Below are 22,141 nucleotides of genomic sequence, written 5' to 3'. Positions count from 1 at the left end.
CTTAAGTAGAGATGGGTAATTCATGTCGTGAGAATAGCAGGAGGCCTTAGTCGAAGGGGGGGGGGGGAGGTCCTACGGTGAGTGATAACGGGTTAACCTCGTGCGACAACTGATGGGTTTCCCGTTACTACACCCATGAGTGCACGAACAACCAAAAGTTACATATTCATACTAGTCCAGACCGTCAAGTTAAAGTGGTTAGTCAATATGTACTTATATGTTTTATACGTGTGCATGAGTGTATTTTAAGATGTTTGAATTGTATGATCACATGAATATTAAATTATACTAGCTTACCCTTCTTTTTTGTTTTGTTATGTTTGTTCTTTCGATTTTTCCTTTACAATGATCATCCTGTGGATGTGAGCAGAGGGAGAGGAGTTTTTGTTTGGAGCAAGCAGTTGAAGGAGAGAATCCATCTGTTTATCATAAGACTGTTCGGTCTTGTACATTGTTTCGTACCAGCATAAGAATTTTATAAAATTTTTAATTTTTATGATTATTTTTGAATAACTATAAGTTAACTTTCTTTATAATAACTGTTCTACCTTATTATTATGTGATGTCTCATTAATATAGTTTCATAATATATTTTTCGGATGTTACATGAATAAATTTTGAAATTCGTATTTAATTGATTTTGAAATTGATCAAAACTTTCAATAAATTTTTAAATTTATTAAATATTTCGAAAAATTTTGAATTTGTTGAATGTTTAAAATTCGTTAAAATTTTTAAAAAATCTTTCAACATCTCGAAATCCATTAAAGCATAAAAGATGAAGGTGTAAGGTTTTTTTTGAATTGCATAGAGAAAAAGACTTTAAAAAAATTACTTTAAGTTATAAAATCTTTTAAAAAAAATAGTTTTGGAATTTTAAAAAAAGTTTGGAAGTAGAGAGAGAAATATATTGAAAGTGCAGGATAAGCTTCCATCAATTAAACATGAAACGGGCTTAAGTCCAAAGTGAACAGGCTTGGATTTTGGGCTTATTCGAGTCCATAACATAACCCTGTGTTCCCATCTTCTCTACCTGGTTAGGTTTTCGCCCTTCCTCTCCCGCCTCCCCCGATCTATATTACAAAGCTTTTCTTCTTCTCCCACAAAATTCATTTCATTTCAACTTTCAATCTTCTTCTCCTCCTTCTTCATCGTAGTGGTGTGTTTGTGAAGTTGATTCGGCGTGGAAATGATGGGAATAGTAAAAGGTTTGAGCAGGAGGAGAGCATGTTGGTTTGGTTTGGCAGTGACAGTGTTTGGAGTTAGGGCAAAGTGAAGAAGGCCCCTGTCCCTTGCTGAGTTATTGCATGGCGACGCTCGCAACTTCTTCCATATCAATGATGATCTCAGGGGTTGTATGAAAAGGCGTGGGTTGCATTCTAGTATGGAATCGCAACTTAGACTTCTCCCCTCACATTGTTCCCTCCCTTCGACACAGTCACTGTTCCGCCACCAATGCGCTTCCTGCGTTGATTACAAACTCCTCTCTGATCCACGCCATCAAACATATCTGCCTTATTTCATCAATTTGTAAATCGTCGATATTCACTATTCACTAACCTAATATTCTCCCTATTATTCCTGTTTTTTGGTCATTTCTGCAACTTTTCTTTTTACATAAATACTGATCCACATCCACATTTTTGTGATATTGTCAGAACTTGAAGTTGGCGGTGATTCGCATATTTGATCTGTAACAGTAGGGAAGGCTCAGGTAAGAAAATCGTAAGTTTCAATTGCCATAGACTTTTTCCTTGATTCGATTTCGAAGAGAAGATTCGTTTCTTCCTTGTATGAATCTGTCCGCTATTGATATTATAATTTCTCTTTGTCTAATAAGTCATTTAATAGAAAATCAATGGTGATAATTTCCTTAAGTTTTTTTAGCTTGCCTAATTGGTTTATTTTATGTTGAACTGTATGAAAAACACAGTTTTAATTAGCTTGGTAGTTTCATTATTTATCCTGTTTAGTTTCCCATTATGAACAAAAAGTTCAAACTCCACTGATAATCTTGCCTAACAATTTTCAAATTTACGGACTCTTTCGGTGGACACAACACTAAAATAAGATTTTCTTCTTTTTTTTACTTAACTACCTTTTATGCTTAAATCTGTTGTTATTTAATCTTAACATTTTAATAAATAATTCAGTTTAATTTAATTTTTTTAGTCAAAATATAAAAATACATTAAATGAAAAAAAAATGATCAGTACATATATAGTGTTGGTAAGCAGGGCTCGTATATAATTCCGCTTCTCCAGATTCTAACTATTTGGGACAAAAAAAATAAAAAGATCAAATAAAATCAAATAGAAAAAATATCTTAATAAACCCCTATCCAACATTTATCGTATCAAATTTTTATTTTAAAATATAAAATAATTTGAAAAAATCAACTACAAAATTAAAAATATTGTTTTATATTGTCGCATAGGGGTAGAAATGTTTTTTGTCTTAAAATTTTCCTAAAAGAAGTGCAAAACGTTTCAAGAATCTAAATGGTGTTTACCTATCATCACAATAAAATCCCTTCACAAACAATATGGTGAAGTATGGTTATTAAATAAATGTACTTTTGCAACACGGGATCATGGTTTGATCTATATAGGCTTGTATTAGTAACAGTGTATTTAGAGATAAAAAAATGAAAAACAATTTCGTCGAAAAATTTATTCTTAATAAAACTTTTAAATTAATTTCATCGATAATGCTTCACAAAGGTTGGGCTAGACTATTTTAATTAGGATTATCAAATACATAAAATATCAATAATGCATGAGTGTGATCTATATACGTAAAATTAACCAAAATGATATAGCCATTAATCATGTGTAATCCCAAACAAAATCAAATATGAGGTTAACATTGTAACCTATGCATAAAAATAATAATGACAATACAGAGACTAGAAAATAGAGTAAGATTAAACGAGAATGACGTAAACCCTTAGTCTTAATGTGATGGCTGATTTAGGATATGTAGGGTTAGAATTGGGGAATTTGAAAAATTAGTCAGAAAGGGAGTTGGAAAGTTGAAAATTTAGGTTGGATAATAGAAGTGAGTTTTTAAATTTTGGATGAAAAAAAAAGTAAACATGATGAAAAGAAAGAATCACTCGTACTAAAATAATATAGATAAATCCTAACTTTTTTATTAAAACTCACTATTTTCATTGATAAAAATGGTTTGGTTTATGTAGAAAATTTAACCATAATTATAAATGATGCTTTAGTTGTAATTACATCCCACTTAAACTAATAATGATCTATTTATGTTAATAATGATTTTACTACTTAATGATTGATTGTAACTGAAATTGTGTAACTAAAAGTCAATCAAAAAGGAATAAAACTTAATGCATCATTTGTAAAGCTAGTCATCCATAGTCTTGGTATTATAACATCTCATTCATGTAATTATTTGCACCAAAATAAAATAAACTAAAATTGGTATAACCAAAAACATGTTTGTTAGCCATTCCAAATCACTAAGTGTTTCGGTATAGATATTTTTCGGTGTGTCTTTGTTGCTTCTAAATGTCTGGGACGCTTGCTTCTCCTCAATTGTTGTCGTTCGCGCTCCTTCAGCTCGTACTGCTCGTCTACTTTCACCAACGGAGAGGGGAGGTACCTGTGAAGATACTCCGATGCTCAAGTCATACGTGAGTTATGGAGCCTCAGCTCTCAAGAAAGTGATTATATTATCACTATAGAATATTATCTAGAGTCAATAAAATGTAAGTGGAACGTACTTGGACTTTGGCCCTGTTATTGTATTTATAAGTGTAAAATAAAAACAACCTTACCTGGAAATCTAGTTAGTCACTCATCGCTTAAAATATCTAAGATATTTTATCCAATAAATATCTTTAATCATACTATACACTAAGTATTACTCATTTTTTTTAGTTGAAATTATGACAATTAAGCTTCATTAAAAATCATGTCACCTTCTTTATCTTCTACGCGATTGAATTTACATCATACATTCCTTCTTCGAGAAGATTTGACTAAAATCTTAAGTTTTTATTTTCCTACTAATTTTATTAAAGTTTATTATGTCCGTATAAAAGGACATTCCTTTTCCATTACAATATGTGGAGCACCTTTCTTGCCAACACTCACTCACCTTTATATGTAACAAGAAATAACACAATGAGTTGTGTTTCATTATTCTCAAGTTTTGTTTTTCATTAATGCATAATAAAGCACTAGGAACAAGCTTCCTTTTTAAACATAGGAGTTAATGTATTTCTTTAACATCACCACCAATTTATTCATGTAAAATGATATCACAAACAGTAAAAGCAAAATAATTGATAAATAAAATTTGTATGCTCTGTTTCCCTAGTTCTCTTTTTTTTTTCTTCATTTTTTCTTCTTTCTTTTTCTCACCTTCTTTCTTCACTCTTAATTTCATCTTTTATTTTTTTTTTGTTTTCTCCTTCAACCTATGTTGATCCTTTATGACTTGCTTGGTGTCATAAATTTTAGTTTAATTTCATGTTCCTTATGTCTCAAATAAAGCGAGCGTTCATTGAGATCAAATATTTTAAAATGAAGCCATAATCATCCTAAAAGAAGATGAGTAAAGTCCATGGGAGCAATATCACATAATATTTCTTTCACACACTGTCTCATAGTGAATCTCATCAACCCTTCATTTGGATGAGAGCTTGTTGGTAAGTGGAGTTTCTCCTTTAATCTTTGGCTCACAACGATGTTATTTTTTCTATAATCGTATGGAACTAAACATAGGTACCTTCAACTAAACACATTTTATAGTAAATCTTTATTGTTATTCTAAATATAGAATCGAGCTTTGATAGCAAATGATGTAAATCTCATTTACACAAAGGCTTATTTAGGATTTTCGGAGTTAAAACTTATAAAAAATTTGAAAAATCAATGAAAATGTGAACTAAAAAGTAGCTAGCATTTCAAATTAGACAAATTTCAAGAAATGTCAATGCCTTGAACTATATAACTTCAATTGAAATTGATTTTATAACGAAAGAAAAATTCACATTCTGAATTTTAATTTAAGCTTAAAAACCACTTAATTTGGATGGATAAATAACATAAGGAAAGACAGAAAGGAACACATAGATGATGGAGGAATTATTTTGGTTCTTAATAAAAAAACCAAGGCATATGTAATCTGTTATGGAAACTAACTTAAACAACAAAAGAAAAATACAAAAGCATAGTATCTAACATGGTTAATGCAATATCTAGCGAAATCTATTTTCTTTGGGATTTATTATTATTGCGCTTAAGATCATTGACCACATAATCTTTCATCCACTTTCGTTGCTACACTTTCCTTTTGGGTTTCACATGTTAACTTTATTGGTCTTCTAATTCCTTATTGAGAGTTAATCTCTCCACCACCACACAGTGCTCCCTGCACCTTCCCATATCCTTTTTACCCTTTAGTAATATCTAGAGGGATGTGAATATGCATTGGATTTTTAAACGGATGTCAACATTCATGAACGAATATCAACATCCATTGAAGGATAAACGAATGTCGATATCCGTTCACGGGTATTGACATCCGTTTAAGAAGATCCTTATTTAAAAGAAGTGGATGCTTCCTGCTAATGCTTTCTTTGCGTTTTCCAACATAGGGAATAATGTATGTTCTTAAACTTGATAAATAATTAATGAGTGTCATACAACTACTTGAGAACGGTTAAAAAAGTTTTCTTTAAAAACAAAAGTTGTTTGATTAAAGATTTAGATGACAAATATATTCTGAAAGTAAAATGGGAAGGGAAAAAACTTTGTTTTAAAATGCATTGATGGAGGATCAAATGTCTTTTCCAATGAAAGAGAATATCATTGGATCAAATTTCTTTTCCAATGAAGACGAGGTTGAAGAAGGTGGAGAGAGACTTGGCGTGAGAGAATCCATGATCCATGCGATGGGTCGGGTTTGAGTTTCTGCAACTAGGAGTAAGGACATGTGCTATCGTGCGTCGTGGGAGAGTTGGATATGATTTCTTGGAGCAGTTGGAGGAGGAGAGAGTGAAAATGAATATGGATTTAGGATTTTAGAAAAAAGTAAATAAATATGGTTAAAATAAAAAAAATGTACTTTTGTAATTAAAATTTTTTAGAAAGATTTGGAGAGATGAGAGGGTGGTGGAACAACACTCTTCCTCATTTGAGTTAGAGCCCATTTCAATCTCTTCCTCTTGCCTTCGGCCCATATCTTTGAAACAATCTAAAAGTAAAGAAAAAATTTATTGTTATTTTTCGAAGAAATACTCATTTACATGTTGACTTTTGTCGGGATTTTTAATAATATTAGTAATGAAAAGTATATCTTTTAAAATATACATATTTGTAGCGGTTCATCATATTAAAACTTCAGTATTTTGGATTATTTTAACAATAGATTTACACTACTTTTATTTTTGTGGAAATATCATAAACCCACTGTTCTTTTGTCTCAGTGAATAATTTCTGGATAGACTGCCACGTATCACTGTCACGTATGCGTTCTCAAAATGTTATTAAAAAAAAGTTGTTAAAAACATATTTTCCTTTCTGGATATACCACCACTTACTCGGTATCAAAATAAAAGAGATTAAAAATTCATAAACTCTAAACTATTCTTCACTAAAATTACAATGAAAAAAAGATTAAAAGTAACTTTTTTTTATTAATATTGGAATACAAATTTCAAAAGATATTTTTGGATCATAAATACTTTTTAAAATATACATTTTCTGCATTCTAAAATTACTGTTGCACTGCCGAAACATTTTGCAACCCTTAAACCCTAAAACGAAGATCCTCTTTCCAAACATCATGCACCCTTAAACCCTCATGTCTATCCTCATTCGTGTTACTCGCCAAAATCCCTCCACCGCTACCCTCCTCACGCGCCGCCTCTCCTCCGCAGCCTCCAAACTCCACTCTTCATACACTTTCAAACCACCCTCGTCTCTCACTCCCGAGCCGCAATGCCCCAATTCCCCTCCAACCAAGCCCAACCAAAAGAAACCCAAGCCCAAATACCGGCCTCCCTCCTCCCTCGACCCGGCCGGCCGCAAGCCGGTTCGTTCCAATGATCTGCCATTCGATTTCCGGTTCAGCTACACGGAGAGCAGCCCAAAGGTGCGACCCATCGGGCTCAGGGAGCCCAAGTATTCTCCCTTTGGGCCGGGCCGGCTCGACCGGAAGTGGACCGGTGTGTGTGCGCCAGCCGTGGACCCCACTGTTGAGAGCTTAGAGGGTGCGGAGGACCCCAAGTTGGAGGAACAGAGGAAGAAGAAGAGAGAGATGATTCAAGGGAAGCCCCTTACCACTGATGAGAGAAAGGCATTGGTTTCGCAATTTGAGAGAAGCAAAACTAATAGGCATGTCAATCTCGGTATGAAAGTTCAAAGACGCTTGATGTTTTTCTTAACTAGGATCGGGGATGTGAAAAATATCACGAGAATAGTAAAAAATAAGGGACTAACTTCGAAATTTATAAATACTAGTCAATGTTAAATTTTTTTTAAGAATATAGAAGTATATCTCATTTAGTTAATTGATGAGTTAATGTTGGGATGCTGGTTAAGGGGCAAAGGCCACTGAAGTATCGATGATGAGAGTAGATTGCATGGTTTTGGTCCTATGAAAAGGGATAAAGGGAGACCAAGAAGGACATTGTTGGAAATTGTTTAAATGGATCTTGTAGTAGATCCCAATAGTGTCGTGTCATATCATGTCGTGTGATCCTTATATGTGTCCTCTCCTAATGTAAGAGGGCTTTTGTTGTTTTTGAAAACAATCATAAGGGCACGCTTAAAATATGTTGAAGTTTGTCACTTTTGTTTTTGTTTTTGAATTTTTGTGCCAGTAAGGTGGTTTTTCATACGAACTTTTTGAATTGTTGCTTGTTTTATATATTTTAGCTTTATTAGACAGATAGCATGATTTTCTATAGAGTTTTGCTTGATGAGACAGACAACGTGATGATCTGTGGTTCTTTCACTGTTAATTTTTGTGCTATTTGTTGGGATGGTCATGTTAATAAATGAATAAGTCTATTGGTTATGATAGCAATTGTTGTGGACATGTTGGATGGGTAAGCGAGGAGGTGTATGAAATGCTGTTTTCCTTTGTACTTGTTTTGAGGAAAATACTGGCACATTGACGTTTAAATAAAAGTTATTGGTTCCGATGTTGTGAATTTGGTATTGCCTTCTCCTTAGTCCATTCAGTTTGTACGCACCTTTCTCGAGCAACTGAGATATTTTTTCATAGAAAAGGCTAAATAAACTAACCAGAATTTATCCTTTTTTCAAATGTTTTCTTCAATCTTTATCTTATCTATTAACAACAAACTTTGATTGTTTTGCTTTCAGGAAGGGATGGTTTAACTCACAACATGCTGAATGTTATTCATAATCATTGGAAATTTGCTGAAGCAGTTAGAATCAAATGCATGGGTGTTCCAACTATGGACATGAAAAATATTTGTACCCAGCTTGAGGTTCATGTCTATTTATACTTTTTGACTTCTTTTGTACCTTGCATGATAAGTAAAGTATTACATTACTATTCATTTAGAAAAACGTGGACTTATATGATAGTTGAACTTCAGGTTGCATTGTCTGTGATGCTTATGTCTAAACTTGTCTGATAATGTGTATAAGTAATTCTTGTGTTCTTGTTGCAGGATAAAACGTTTGGGAAGGTCATCTTCAGACATGGAGGTACACTTATATTATACAGAGGCAGGAATTATAGTCCGAAAAAGAGATCTGTTGTTCCTCTCATGTTGTGGAAGCCCCATGAACCTGTATATCCCAGACTGATTAAGACAACAATTGATGGCTTAAGTATTGAGGAAACGAAAAAAATACGGAAGAGGGGACTAGCTGTTCCTGCTTTAACTAAGCTTGGTGTGTGTTGTTTTTTGTTATTTCAGTTGCCAGTATGCTTTTGCAAACATTATTTATTGACTCTGTAGTGAATTGCAGCCAAAAATGGTTATTATGCTTTTTTGGTACCCATGGTCAGAGATGCTTTCCTCTCCTGTGAATTGGTTCGGATAGATTGTGAGGGGCTTGAAAGGAAAGATTACAAGAAAATAGGCTGCAAACTCAGGGTAAAGACAATTAATTATCTTTAGCTTTGTTGAGTATATTATTGTGATGGGCAGCTTTACAATGCTGTATTGCCCATATAGTTTTCTTGTGTGGTATCATTATAACAAAAAATGCCTTTTTCAGGTTGGATTATTAGGTGGTACCTCAGTATAAGTTTTGAAATTGATTCTGTTTGGGAATTAAATAGGTTATACTTGTTTTGCTGTTTTTTATTTTTGTCCTTGACCGTTTACAAACATACCATAGTATTCTTTATAATATTGTTATGCACTTACTCCGTGTGAATAGTCAGAGGTAGCGTGACATGTATAGTAGTATCATCATTATCATTTTTCTTCTATTGAGGGAGAGGTGAATGGAAATATTTAGTGCATTTTTTCTAGTTGAAGTAGTTATTATCCCTAAAAATATCGTTTTTTGGGTCTAGTCCCTATAAAAGTTTTATTTGGTTTTTGTCCGTAAAAATTGCAAAATATAAAATTACGAGAATCTCTTATTTGTCTAGTTCTTTTATGAATGACGATAGAGCTCTCTCAATCCTCCGAACTTAATTTTTAAGGCAATATGCCTTGTTTCCTCTACCATCTCAAACCACCTATCTAAATCCCTCAATAACAGAACTAACTTACTAACTACTAATGGAGTTTTTAAGTCAAACCAATAGAGTGAGGAGTAATTTTTCTTTATAATTATGTAACTTGAAGGGAAATCACAATGATAGTGGTAACGGTAAGTGATACACTAATGACGGCACTCTGCTCTACATTCCAAACATATAGAGAAGACACGATTTCTAATCTTCAAGTTTTGTTCCCTTTGTTTTCTGATTTAAGTTGCTCACTTTCGATTATATTGTGTATTAATGCAGGACATGGTCCCCTGTATTCTGGTGACTTTTGAGAATGAACAAGTTGTGGTTTGGAGGGGGAAGGATTACAAGCCTCCCAAGGATGGATACTTTCTTAAAGATAGAGAATCGTTTGAAGACAACAATGATGACTTAAATGTGGCACAGGAGCAACAGGCTATTTAGCACTATAATCAGGTGTGAATCAGAAATTCCCTTGAGATTGGAATGTTATGTTCTGTGCAAATGCGGTGATTATGGGAATTTGGATAGTTTACAGCCAAATTTTATGCTCCTATTTCAATATAATAAGATATCTAAACTGTTTATTTTGACGTGGAAATGATGGGAATAATAAAAGGTTTGAGCTGGAAGAACGCTAGTTGGTTTGGTTGGGCGGTGACAGTGTTTGGAGTTAGGGAAAAATGAAGAAGGCCCCTGTCCCTTGCTGAGTAATTGCAATGCGACGCTCGCAACTACTTCCATATCAATGATGATTTCAGGGGTTGTATGAAAAGGCGTGGGTTGCATTCTAGTATGGAATCACAACTTAGACTTCTCCCCACACTTTGTTCCCTCCCTTTGACCCAATCACTGTTCCGCCACCTATGCTCTTCCTGCTATGATTACAACCTTCTCTCTGATCCATGCTTCCAAACATTTCTCCTTTATTTCATCAGTTTATGTAAATTGTATTGCACTTGTCGTTATTCAATATTCACAAACGTATAATTTGCTATGATTTTTCGTTGTCTTTTGGGTTATTTCAGCAACATATAATGTTTTTCCCATAAATTATTTGTACTGATATAGACTGTTATTGTCAGAACTTGACGATGGTGTGGTAAGGTGCATACTCGATCTGAATCAGCAGGGCACACAGATGGGTAATGATATATTTTTATTTAGCCTCTAATATTTTGGGTTAAAATTTCATTATCATTTATAGGAGAAGAAAATTGGAAAATAAAATTAACTAAGTTTCTCCTGAGACTAAAGGCAGCTAGTGTACAAGCTAAATTGTTGTAGCTTGTCATTCATGCATGTTTTCCATGTGCTTCTATTGTATTATTTTTTTTTTTTTGTGTAAATGCAGTCGATGAGGAAATTTCAGATAGTTTACTGCCAAGGTTGATACTTTTATTTGGATATAACAAGATATCTAAACTGTTATTTGTCTATGACTATTATTGGCCTTATAGCTGTTGTAAGGAAAAATGTGAATGAGATGAGCTTTTAATCATGTGCTGGCTATTTACAGTGCAGAACTGCAGGTATTTTGGGTTGGAATTTTTCATATTCCTATGATCTGCAATGGTGTACACAGCTGTTCTATTTGGAGTCAGAGTGGAAGTGCTTGTCAAGAGTTTTTTACCATTGTTTGTCACAAATATATAACAGTCAAGTAGTATTGAATTCATGTTATGTTACATTAGAAGTGGAGTACAAAGGCGTTCTGCATGATATTTAACTACAGGTAACTAAGCAGCATATACTTCCATTCATTATGCAATATAATTATTGCATGTGTTTTCAATTATATATGGCTGTAGCTAGATCTTAGAGAGAAAAAAAGTTTTACATAGTTTGTTTTTATAGTTCTATGCATGCTTAGTTATTTGTAACTAAATATCATGTGGTTGGAATGGACTTTGGTATTTCATGATGTCAGAATCTTGGACTGGAAATGGAGTTGTCACCATTACCAAATTGAAAATTTAAATGTATATATTAGTATGTTACTTACAGTTCCGTGTTTGATTAGTTTAGTCCTACAAATTTCTTATTTCAATACTTATTTTGGTTGCGCTTTTTGTTTGTTAAAAAAAGATTGTCTGATTCCTGGATAAAATGGTTAAAAAAACTAAAAATTTGTATTTGTAAAAGAAATTAAAAGAGTGAAAAATAATATCAAATTGGTAGATTTTGGGTATAAAAATATTATTCTCCTTCCAAGTTATTCTTTAACACAATGAGTGAAGGTTTCTTATTAGTCAAATTGACAAAAGACAACTCAGGAATTCAACCATAATTTTATATTACTGTTTTTTATTATAACCAGTGAAAACTCAACTTGGTTATTAGCAATAAACATTGGATTAACGAATGCTTTAAAAGTTTAAAAAGTAATAATAGTAAGAAATGGAATATGATTGCAGTAACTCAATAATAAGCAAATAATATTACTAGTAATTAGAATGTCAATTTGGTTACCTAACTCATTTGCAGGTCAAGCAAAATTAGGTTAATAATATGCGATATGAAATGAAGTAATTATGGAACTCAGCCATTTTTATTAGCCTGCTCTTTTCTTATTAACCATATTAATTGAAAAATCATTTTATTCAATTCATTTCTTGAAAGTAATTAATAGCAATGATAAAGTTATGAACATTCTACAATCGTATTTTGAATGTCTTATTAAAAAATAAAAACGTAGACAATTTAAAGGTTGAAGTCAATGGCAATTCAGTTGAGAAAGTGAAGAAGTTACATTATGATTGGTTTTAATTCTTCTGTTTTCCGTTCCCTATATTCAATATAAATTAAAGAATAAAATGCGAAAAATTAGTCTTCAGTAATTTAGCTTTGATTAATTAGTAAATCAGTAGCTGTAACATCCCCAAAATACAGTAATTACCATAATTGAGAATTAATTACAATTAACAGTAACCAGGAACGCATACAATGGAAACCCAAAACGGACGTTCTTATATGCACAAAACAACGTACGCAAAATAGGGGAATACATGATTAAGACGAACGGCCTTACAAAATACTTGGCCGAACGTTCTTCAAGCACTAACATTTACAATTCCTATTCTAACGAGCGCCTCTAAGGCTCGGCCTTCACTTCAACCTCTACCAGATTGGCTTCATCCAAATTTTCTTCTTCCAGCACTTGCTCAAGTGATGCTCCACCATCTGCTCACATCCACAACGGATGATCATTGCATTTTGACAAGACGGAAGGTACATGGACAGTAGACAACACAATGGAAATGCAAGGGTAAGCTTATAATATTTAATTTATACAATCAACACATACATTTACATTTCAAAACACACATACAGCATGTGATTCATCAAATAATAATCATAGAAAAATGTAATATAAGACAGACCGTCCGGACTGTATGAACCATGTAGTTACAAGCGTCCTTGCACCCGAGTGGTGTAATAACTGATCAATCCCCAGCTGCCACTCGAGGTTAACCCTATCTGTCCGAAGTACTCAATGGACTAGGGCCTCCTGCCATTCCCACGCATGAATACCCCCTTCTACTTGAAGAGGCGTATCACGGAATATCAGGATGGACCGCGAGGCTTAACTTATCCAGGTTCATACTTTACCATTCAATATTTCACATATGAGACGTTCCTCCTTGGAACGCTCGTTCAAATTCCACAATCGTATAATCAGTTAATACTGTGTTCGAACATCTTAACATCTCATGGTTATAATATTTTCATTCTTTGTTCCATTCTCTGAAAAAGACGGACGTTCAACTTTCTGAAGGAAGAGGACGTACGTTAAAACCAGATTTAAAAGAACTTCTTAAAATCATAAAGACTTCAGAATAAAAGATCAACTCCAGAATATTTTTAAATACTAAGAAGTCATATTATCTCTATTTAGATGAAGAGACATTAAAGAGAATACTTGAATATATAAGGAACTTTGTATTCGAAAGGAACAGGCTACCAGTTAAAGACCGGACGCGAAATATATAAATTTTTCAAATGTTTGGACGAACGCTATTTACGTTCGGTAAGGAAATAAAGATGATGACGAACGTTCGGTTTAAGACCGAACTCTTTATCAAAGCGAACGCTCGGTATATGACCGAGCACAAATCATGACGAACGCTTGGCAAAAGGCCGAGCGCTCTTTAGGACGAACGCTCAATATGGAACCGAGCGCTCTTTAGGACGAACGCTCAAAATGAAACCGAGCGCTCTTTAGGACGAACGCTCAAAATGAAACCGAGCGCTCTTTAGGACGAACGCTCGGTTTAAGACCGAGCGTTAATGTATTCATAAAGTTTCAAATATTTATAACAACTGAGCTGAACGAACGCTCAGACATTCAATTGGGGACGCTCGTTCACGAGCAGAATTCTTTCCAAGTGAAGGAATCCCGTTCTAAGTTATTTCGAGGAAAACCGAACGGTCTAAGACCGTACGGTGACGAGCGTCATTTTTCAAGGGAAGATTTAAAGTTTCAGATTTTTCAACCTTAACAGAATTTTCCAGATTTCAAATTTATAAACTTTATAACTTTCATTCCAGATTTAATTCACCTTAAATATCATCATCATATAGATCTCAACATTTTGATCATTCCAACTATACAATAACCATGCTCCATACATACGTAATCAAATCAACATGCATTTAATCAAAATCAACAGCATATATAATACATACAAACAATGCTCATTCATGACAGATCAATCAAAACCAGAAATCATATCAGATATCAGTAAACGTGCATAACAGCTCAAACTTTCATACTTTTTACACATGCAAGTATAAATTAAACATATAAGCTTCCCTTACCTGGATAGCAGTGAACGTTTAACAGTATAACTTGAATCTGCCCAACTATGACTTTCTACCCGCTAAGCTCTTCCTTACGCTCCTTAACTAAGTCTAACCAAAGAAAACTCAGAAACTCAGATTTTATCCTTGCATGCAACTGAAACAGCGTTCATAGTAACTCCAGAACTAGGGTATGGCTGGGAAACTTACCGGTTACAGGATCAAAAGAGGTTCGGCTCAAAATGAAGCTTACTGGCCCGTGAACGTTTCTACGGTTTCAGAAAGTTGATTGGAGTTGAAAGAAGTGAGTAATGGTAGAGAGAAGATGAAGGTTCTTAGAGAGAAGTTGGAGAAAAATGGAGGTTTTAGGTTCTGGGGAAGACGAAGTGTGCGAGCAAGTGAGAGAGAGTTTCTCAAAACTCAGATTTTGTGGATTCCCACGTCAAACGGACGAGCGTCTCCCAGCCTGCCACCTGCACACCAAACCCTGCTTTGGAAGCTTCTCCCGCGACACGTGGCGTGCTTGCATGCAAAGATTGGTGCGTTTTTAATGTTTCCAGAGAAATGATTTTTGGCTCAGCTTTTCGTGCACAGCAGAGATGAAATCAGAGTTGGGAGCGGGTTTTTAAGGGGATTAAACATTGATTGAGGGGTGAATTAATTTGATTTGACACAGAATTATTATTGCTAATTATATAGGGTTTTACATTCTCCCTAACTACAAAAATTTTCGTCCTCGAAAATTCAGAAATTACATGAAAATAATTGCGGATATAAATCCTTCATTGCACTCTCCACCTCCCACGTTGAATCTTCAGTTTTAGCGTCCCACACAACTTTCACTAAACGAACGTCTTTTCCTTTGTGCAGCTTGGTGCGAACGTCTTCAATGCGGACTGGTTGTAACTCCAACGTTCGGTCTGGACGCAGTTGAATATCTTCCAGTTCTAAGACATGGGAGGGATTAGCTATATACTTCCTAAGCTGAGACACATGGAAGACTGGATGCAGATTTGATAGCTGAGGAGGCAACGCCAGTTCATAAGCTACTGGTCCAATCTTTTTCAATATTTGATACGGACCTATGAACTTGGGAGACAACTTCTTTTGGACGAACCACTCTCCCTACTCCAGTGATCGGATTTAGTCTCAAAAACACGTGGTCTCCTGCAGCAAACTCCAATGGTCTTCTTCTTCTATTCGCATAGGACTTCTGCCTGCTAAGGGACGTCTTCAACCTCTCCTGGATCAATTTAACTTTCTCGGTCGTTTGCTGGATGAGTTCAGGTCCAGTTAGCACGTTCTCTCCCTCTTGGAACCAGCAAAGTGGCGTTCGGCATTTCCTCCCATAGAGAGCTTCAAACGGCGCCATTCCAATGCTAGACTGGAAGCTATTGTTGTACGTGAATTCCACAAGAGGCAGTACCTCATCCCACGCGCCTAAGTGATCTAGGACGCACGTCCTCAGTAGGTCTTCTAGCGTCTGGATAGTACGTTCAGATTGGCCGTCCGTTTGTGGATGGTATGCTGAACTCATCTGCAGCTTGCTTCCCAATTCTCCTTGTAAGGATTGCCAAAAACGAGATGTAAATCTCGTGTCTCGGTCAGAAACTATGCTTGAAGGCACCCCATGAAGACGAACGATCTCATTTATATACAGCTTGGCCAAATTAGTCATGGACATCTTCAGGTTCACGGCCAAGAAGTGTGCGCTCTTCGTCAATCTATCCACGATCACCCAAATTGAGTCATGATTCCTAACCGTTCGTGGTAGATGAGTCACGAAGTCCATGGAGATGCTGTCCCACTTCCATTCTGGAATTTCCAACTGTTGAAGCAACCCTCCTGGTCGTTGGTGTTCGGCCTTAGCGCGTTGACAAGTTAAACAGGATGCCACAAAACGAGCGACATCACTCTTCATTCCAGGCCACCAGAACGAACGCCTAAGATCTTGGTACATCTTAGTCATACCGGGATGTATGCTAAGACGACTATGATGCGCCTCTTCTAAAATAATCCGCTTCAGCTCTCCATCATTAGGAATGCACGTTCTACCAAGGTAACGTAGCATACCGTCCGTCCCAGCATTGAATTCCTTAGCTTTATCTGAACCGAGCGCGCTAAAGATCTTCACCAACTCTTCATCCTCACGTTGCTTCATCCAGATACGGTCAAATATGCTACTTGATATTCTAAGGTTACAGCACTTGATACTGTTCGGCTCCAGCTCAAACTGCAACCTTAGATCTCTGAAACTTTCCACTAAGTGCAGCTCCTTCACCATCATTAAAGAGACATGCACTGACTTCCTGCTTAGGGCGTCCGCCACTACATTGGCCTTCCCGGGATGATAGAGCAACTCAAATTCGTAGTCCTTCAAAAATTCTAACCAACGCCTCTGCCTCATGTTCAACTCCTTCTGATCAAATAAGTACTTGAGGCTCTTGTGATCACTGAAGACTTGGAATGTAGATCCGTACAGGTAGTGCCTCCAAATCTTCAGTGCAAAAACGACCGCTGCCAATTCCAAGTCGTGTGTGGGGTAGTTACGCTCATGAACCTTCAATTGACGAGACGCGTACGCTACTGCTCGTCTCTCTTGCATAAGCACACAGCCCAACCCTTGATGAGAAGCGTCACAGTATACTTCAAAGGGTCTGGACGTGTCCGGAATAATTAAAACTGGAGCGCTCGTCAACTTATTCTTCAACTCTTGGAAGCGTTCCTCACACAAGTCAGTCCACGCGAACGGTTTGTCCTTCCTTGTGAGCTGTGTCAGCGGTGCTACTATCTTAGAAAAACCTTCAATGAAGCGTCTATAATAACCCGCAAGACCAACAAAACTCCTCACTTCCGTGACCGAACGCGGGCTCTTCCATTCTAACACTGCTCTCACCTTAGAAGGATCCACTGAAATACCTTCAGCCGAGACCACATGGCCCAAAAACTGCACCTCCTTCATCCAAAATTCACACTTGGACAGTTTTGCATACAACTCCTTTTCTCTCAACACGCTCAGCACTGCCCTCAAGTGTTCTTCATGCTCGGCTTGTGTCTTGGAGTAGATGAGAATGTCATCTATAAAAACGACCACGAACTTGTCCAAGTATGGCCGGAAAATGCGGTTCATATAATCCATGAACACTGCAGGAGCGTTCGTTACTCCAAATGGCATCACTACATACTCGTAGTGTCCATATCGCGACCTGAAAGCAGTCTTCTGGATGTCGTCCTCCTTCACCCTGATTTGGTGATATCCCGAACGCAGATCAATCTTGGAGAACACCGTTGCCCCATGCAGTTGATCCAATAAGTCATCAATCCTTGGCAACGGGTACTTGTTCTTGATGGTCAGCTTGTTTAATTGCCTGTAGTCTATACATAACCGAGAGCTGCCATCCTTCTTCTTCACTAAGAGCACAGGCGCTCCCCAGGGCGATACGCTCGGCCTTATGAATTGCTTCTCCATCAGTTCTTCAATTTGCTTTTTGAGTTCAACCAACTCTGCAGGCGCCATCCGATATGGTTGAACTGAGATAGGTGCTGCCGTGGTCACCAAGTCAATGGTGAATTCAATTTCACGCACAGGAGGCAGTCCAGGGATCTCTTCTGGAAAGACATCCTGGAATTCGTCCACAACCGTTCGTCCTTTAGTACACTTAAGGGACGAACGCTCAAAATTCTCATCCGCACTCTCTCGGTCTTCATGCGTCATGATCAAGTAACAAGCCGCGCCTTCCATAATGTCTTCTTTCAGTTTACCGAGCGTCACACCCAACTCCTCTTCATATTCTTCAGGAAAAATTAACTTCTTAGCTCCACAATCTATGAGAATGCGATTGGTATTTAGCCAATCCATTCCCAGAATTACCTCTAAGTCTTTGAGAGGCAAACAGATAAGATTCACCTTGTACCTACGTCCTTCTACCTCAACAGGACATCTCACACACATGGTAGACGTCCTCACTTCACTCGCAGCTGGTGTTGACACCACCAGATCAAAGTGCATCTCGCTCTCAGCTATGCCCAACTTATCAACGCACGCCTTCGATATGAAGGAGTGTGTTGCCCCCGAATCAAACAACACACAACATTGCATTCCAAATAACAAGCACGTACTGGTGATAAGTGTACCTGAACTTGCTGCTTCTGCCCCAGTAATTGCATATACACGCCCAGTAGCTTGGGCTCGTCCACCCCTTCCTTGCTGATTTCTTCCTGCGTTCGGCGGCCTCATCACTGCACGTCCGCCCATATTACACTCATTTTCCAGATGGCCATTTCGCCTACACCGAGTGCAATATTTTACTCCAACCAGTTGAGGACATGACGAACGATAATGTGGCCCTCCACACTTGTAACATACCACACTACCTTGCTGTCCAGACTGTCCGGCAGGAACCAAAGCTTGAGATCCGCTCGCGTTGGCTGCTGGACGAGCGTAAGGGGATCCTCTCTGATTCACATTTCCCCTTGAGACAATCGGCCCCCTTACTGTTTGCTGTTTCTTGTACCGTTCCGCCTCTGCCAAATTTTTCTCTAACACCTTAGCTCTTTCCACCATAGCAGGGAACGTTCGGATACACAAGCTGGAAATTACAACCTTCAAATCACTGCGCAAACCGTTCTCAAATTTTCTGCACTGCCACTCCTCACTAGTGGCCATTGTATTGAAACGAATCAAGTGTTTGAACTTGTTCGTATATTCAGAAACTGACATTCCTCCTTGGACCAGCTGTAAAAACTCAACCTCCTTCGCAAAACGGACGCTGTCAGGGAAGTACTCTTCATAAAATTTATTCCTGAAAACCTCCCAAGTAATCTGTTGTTGAGCGTCCGTCAAGATGGCCCTAGCGCTCGCCCACCAGTGGCTCGCTTCTCCAGTTAACAAATATTCAGTGTATGCCAATCGGTTCTCATCCGGACACCTCTTGGCATTGAAGATCCTTTCCATATCCCTTAGCCATTGGTCAGCCTCGTCCGGAAGACACTTGCCACTGAATTTGGATGGATGGTGCTGGAGAAAACTCTCCAAACTCCATTCAGCATTCGGTTGAGCAGCATGTGGTGTGGCGTTTGAAGAAGATGCTCCAGGCGCACCTCTAGTTGTGGCAAGGATGTCCATTAATTGCCTCTGTGTTGCTTCCGAATGAACACGCGAGGCCTCCAGACTCTGCATTGCTTCCTGATTTTGCCTCATCAAGGCAGTGTTCTGCTCAACTAATGTCGTATTTTGTTGTTGAAGTCTGTCGATTACAGTTTCCAACATCCTAACGTTGTTGGACGTGTCAGGCTCGTTCGGTTGTGGTGGAGGAGGTAGTCTAGGTGCCATTTGTTCTCTGAACACAGAGAAAAACGAACGTTAATTATGTCCAAGAGTTAAATCAATAATAACTCATCAAACATACAATAAGCACACGGCAAAAACACAGTGCACTCATAACCCTACAGTGTCCTTTAATTAGAACAAAACTGCTCTGATACCACTAATGTAACATCCCCAAAATACAGTAATTACCATAATTGAGAATTAATTACAATTAACAGTAACCAAACCAGTCTTTGCATTAAACAGGATTAAAAGCCAAACTGCATCAGTACAAAAGAACGTTCAGGAACGCATACAATGGAAACCCAAAACGGACGTTCTTATATGCACAAAACAACGTACGCAAAATAGGGGAATACATGATTAAGACGAACGGCCTTACAAAATACTTGGCCGAACGTTCTTCAAGCACTAACATTTACAATTCCTATTCTAACGAGCGCCTCTAAGGCTCGGCCTTCACTTCAACCTCTACCAGATTGGCTTCATCCAAATTTTCTTCTTCCAGCACTTGCTCAAGTGATGCTCCACCATCTGCTCACATCCACAACGGATGATCATTGCATTTTGACAAGACGGAAGGTACATGGACAGTAGACAACACAATGGAAATGCAAGGGTAAGCTTATAATATTTAATTTATACAATCAACACATACATTTACATTTCAAAACACACATACAGCATGTGATTCATCAAATAATAATCATAGAAAAATGTAATATAAGACAGACCGTCCGGACTGTATGAACCATGTAGTTACAAGCGTCCTTGCACCCGAGTGGTGTAATAACTGATCAATCCCCAGCTGCCACTCGAGGTTAACCCTATCTGTCCGAAGTACTCAATGGACTAGGGCCTCCTGCCATTCCCACGCATGAATACCCCCTTCTACTTGAAGAGGCGTATCACGGAATATCAGGATGGACCGCGAGGCTTAACTTATCCAGGTTCATACTTTACCATTCAATATTTCACATATGAGACGTTCCTCCTTGGAACGCTCGTTCAAATTCCACAATCGTATAATCAGTTAATACTGTGTTCGAACATCTTAACATCTCATGGTTATAATATTTTCATTCTTTGTTCCATTCTCTGAAAAAGACGGACGTTCAACTTTCTGAAGGAAGAGGACGTACGTTAAAACCAGATTTAAAAGAACTTCTTAAAATCATAAAGACTTCAGAATAAAAGATCAACTCCAGAATATTTTTAAATACTAAGAAGTCATATTATCTCTATTTAGATGAAGAGACATTAAAGAGAATACTTGAATATATAAGGAACTTTGTATTCGAAAGGAACAGGCTACCAGTTAAAGACCGGACGTGAAATATATAAATTTTTCAAATGTTTGGACGAACGCTATTTACGTTCGGTAAGGAAATAAAGATGATGACGAACGTTCGGTTTAAGACCGAACTCTTTATCAAAGCGAACGCTCGGTATATGACCGAGCACAAATCATGACGAACGCTTGGCAAAAGGCCGAGCGCTCTTTAGGACGAACGCTCAATATGGAACCGAGCGCTCTTTAGGACGAACGCTCAAAATGAAACCGAGCGCTCTTTAGGACGAACGCTCAAAATGAAACCGAGCGCTCTTTAGGACGAACGCTCGGTTTAAGACCGAGCGTTAATGTATTCATAAAGTTTCAAATATTTATAACAACTGAGCTGAACGAACGCTCAGACATTCAATTGGGGACGCTCGTTCACGAGCAGAATTCTTTCCAAGTGAAGGAATCCCGTTCTAAGTTATTTCGAGGAAAACCGAACGGTCTAAGACCGTACGGTGACGAGCGTCATTTTTCAAGGGAAGATTTAAAGTTTCAGATTTTTCAACCTTAACAGAATTTTCCAGATTTCAAATTTATAAACTTTATAACTTTCATTCCAGATTTAATTCACCTTAAATATCATCATCATATAGATCTCAACATTTTGATCATTCCAACTATACAATAACCATGCTCCATACATACGTAATCAAATCAACATGCATTTAATCAAAATCAACAGCATATATAATACATACAAACAATGCTCATTCATGACAGATCAATCAAAACCAGAAATCATATCAGATATCAGTAAACGTGCATAACAGCTCAAACTTTCATACTTTTTACACATGCAAGTATAAATTAAACATATAAGCTTCCCTTACCTGGATAGCAGTGAACGTTTAACAGTATAACTTGAATCTGCCCAACTATGACTTTCTACCCGCTAAGCTCTTCCTTACGCTCCTTAACTAAGTCTAACCAAAGAAAACTCAGAAACTCAGATTTTATCC

General features: G+C 37.0%; 1 protein-coding gene and 1 long non-coding RNA gene across 5 annotated transcripts; both read left to right on the top strand.

The window, feature by feature from the left end:
- The first annotated feature begins 1,042 nt into the window (after nucleotides 1-1,042).
- On the top strand, nucleotides 1,043-1,963 carry LOC148200405 (uncharacterized). The gene is made up of 2 exons (XR_015785744.1): nucleotides 1,043-1,530; nucleotides 1,659-1,963. It is a non-coding gene; the product is annotated as an uncharacterized LOC148200405 (long non-coding RNA).
- Nucleotides 1,964-6,764: 4,801 nt separating this feature from the next.
- On the top strand, nucleotides 6,765-11,714 carry LOC148200404 (CRS2-associated factor 1, mitochondrial-like). Of its 4 annotated transcripts, none has more exons than XR_015786374.1 (7): nucleotides 6,766-7,390; nucleotides 8,373-8,500; nucleotides 8,687-8,912; nucleotides 8,991-9,118; nucleotides 9,988-10,164; nucleotides 10,794-10,853; nucleotides 11,241-11,714. XR_015786374.1 is itself a non-coding variant. In XM_088114643.1 (6 exons), exons 1-5 carry the CDS (start codon nucleotides 6,844-6,846, stop codon nucleotides 10,150-10,152), a joined length of 1,194 nt encoding a protein of 397 aa, XP_087970769.1. In that variant the 5' UTR covers nucleotides 6,765-6,843; the 3' UTR covers nucleotides 10,153-10,164; nucleotides 10,328-10,708. The 4 variants fall into 4 exon arrangements, 1 of the variants encoding a protein (XP_087970769.1); XR_015786373.1 differs by having other exon boundaries at nucleotides 11,233-11,714; XR_015786372.1 differs by having other exon boundaries at nucleotides 11,228-11,714.
- The last annotated feature ends 10,427 nt before the right edge of the window (nucleotides 11,715-22,141 follow it).

Source organism: Vigna umbellata, chromosome 4 (genome assembly GCF_029865625.1).
Source record: "Vigna umbellata cultivar VRB3 chromosome 4, Vumbellata_1.0, whole genome shotgun sequence".
NCBI classification, from domain to species: Eukaryota; Viridiplantae; Streptophyta; class Magnoliopsida; order Fabales; family Fabaceae; genus Vigna; species Vigna umbellata.
The sequence above is the reverse complement of the archived record's forward strand: the minus strand, read 5'-3'. Positions and strand labels throughout refer to the sequence as shown.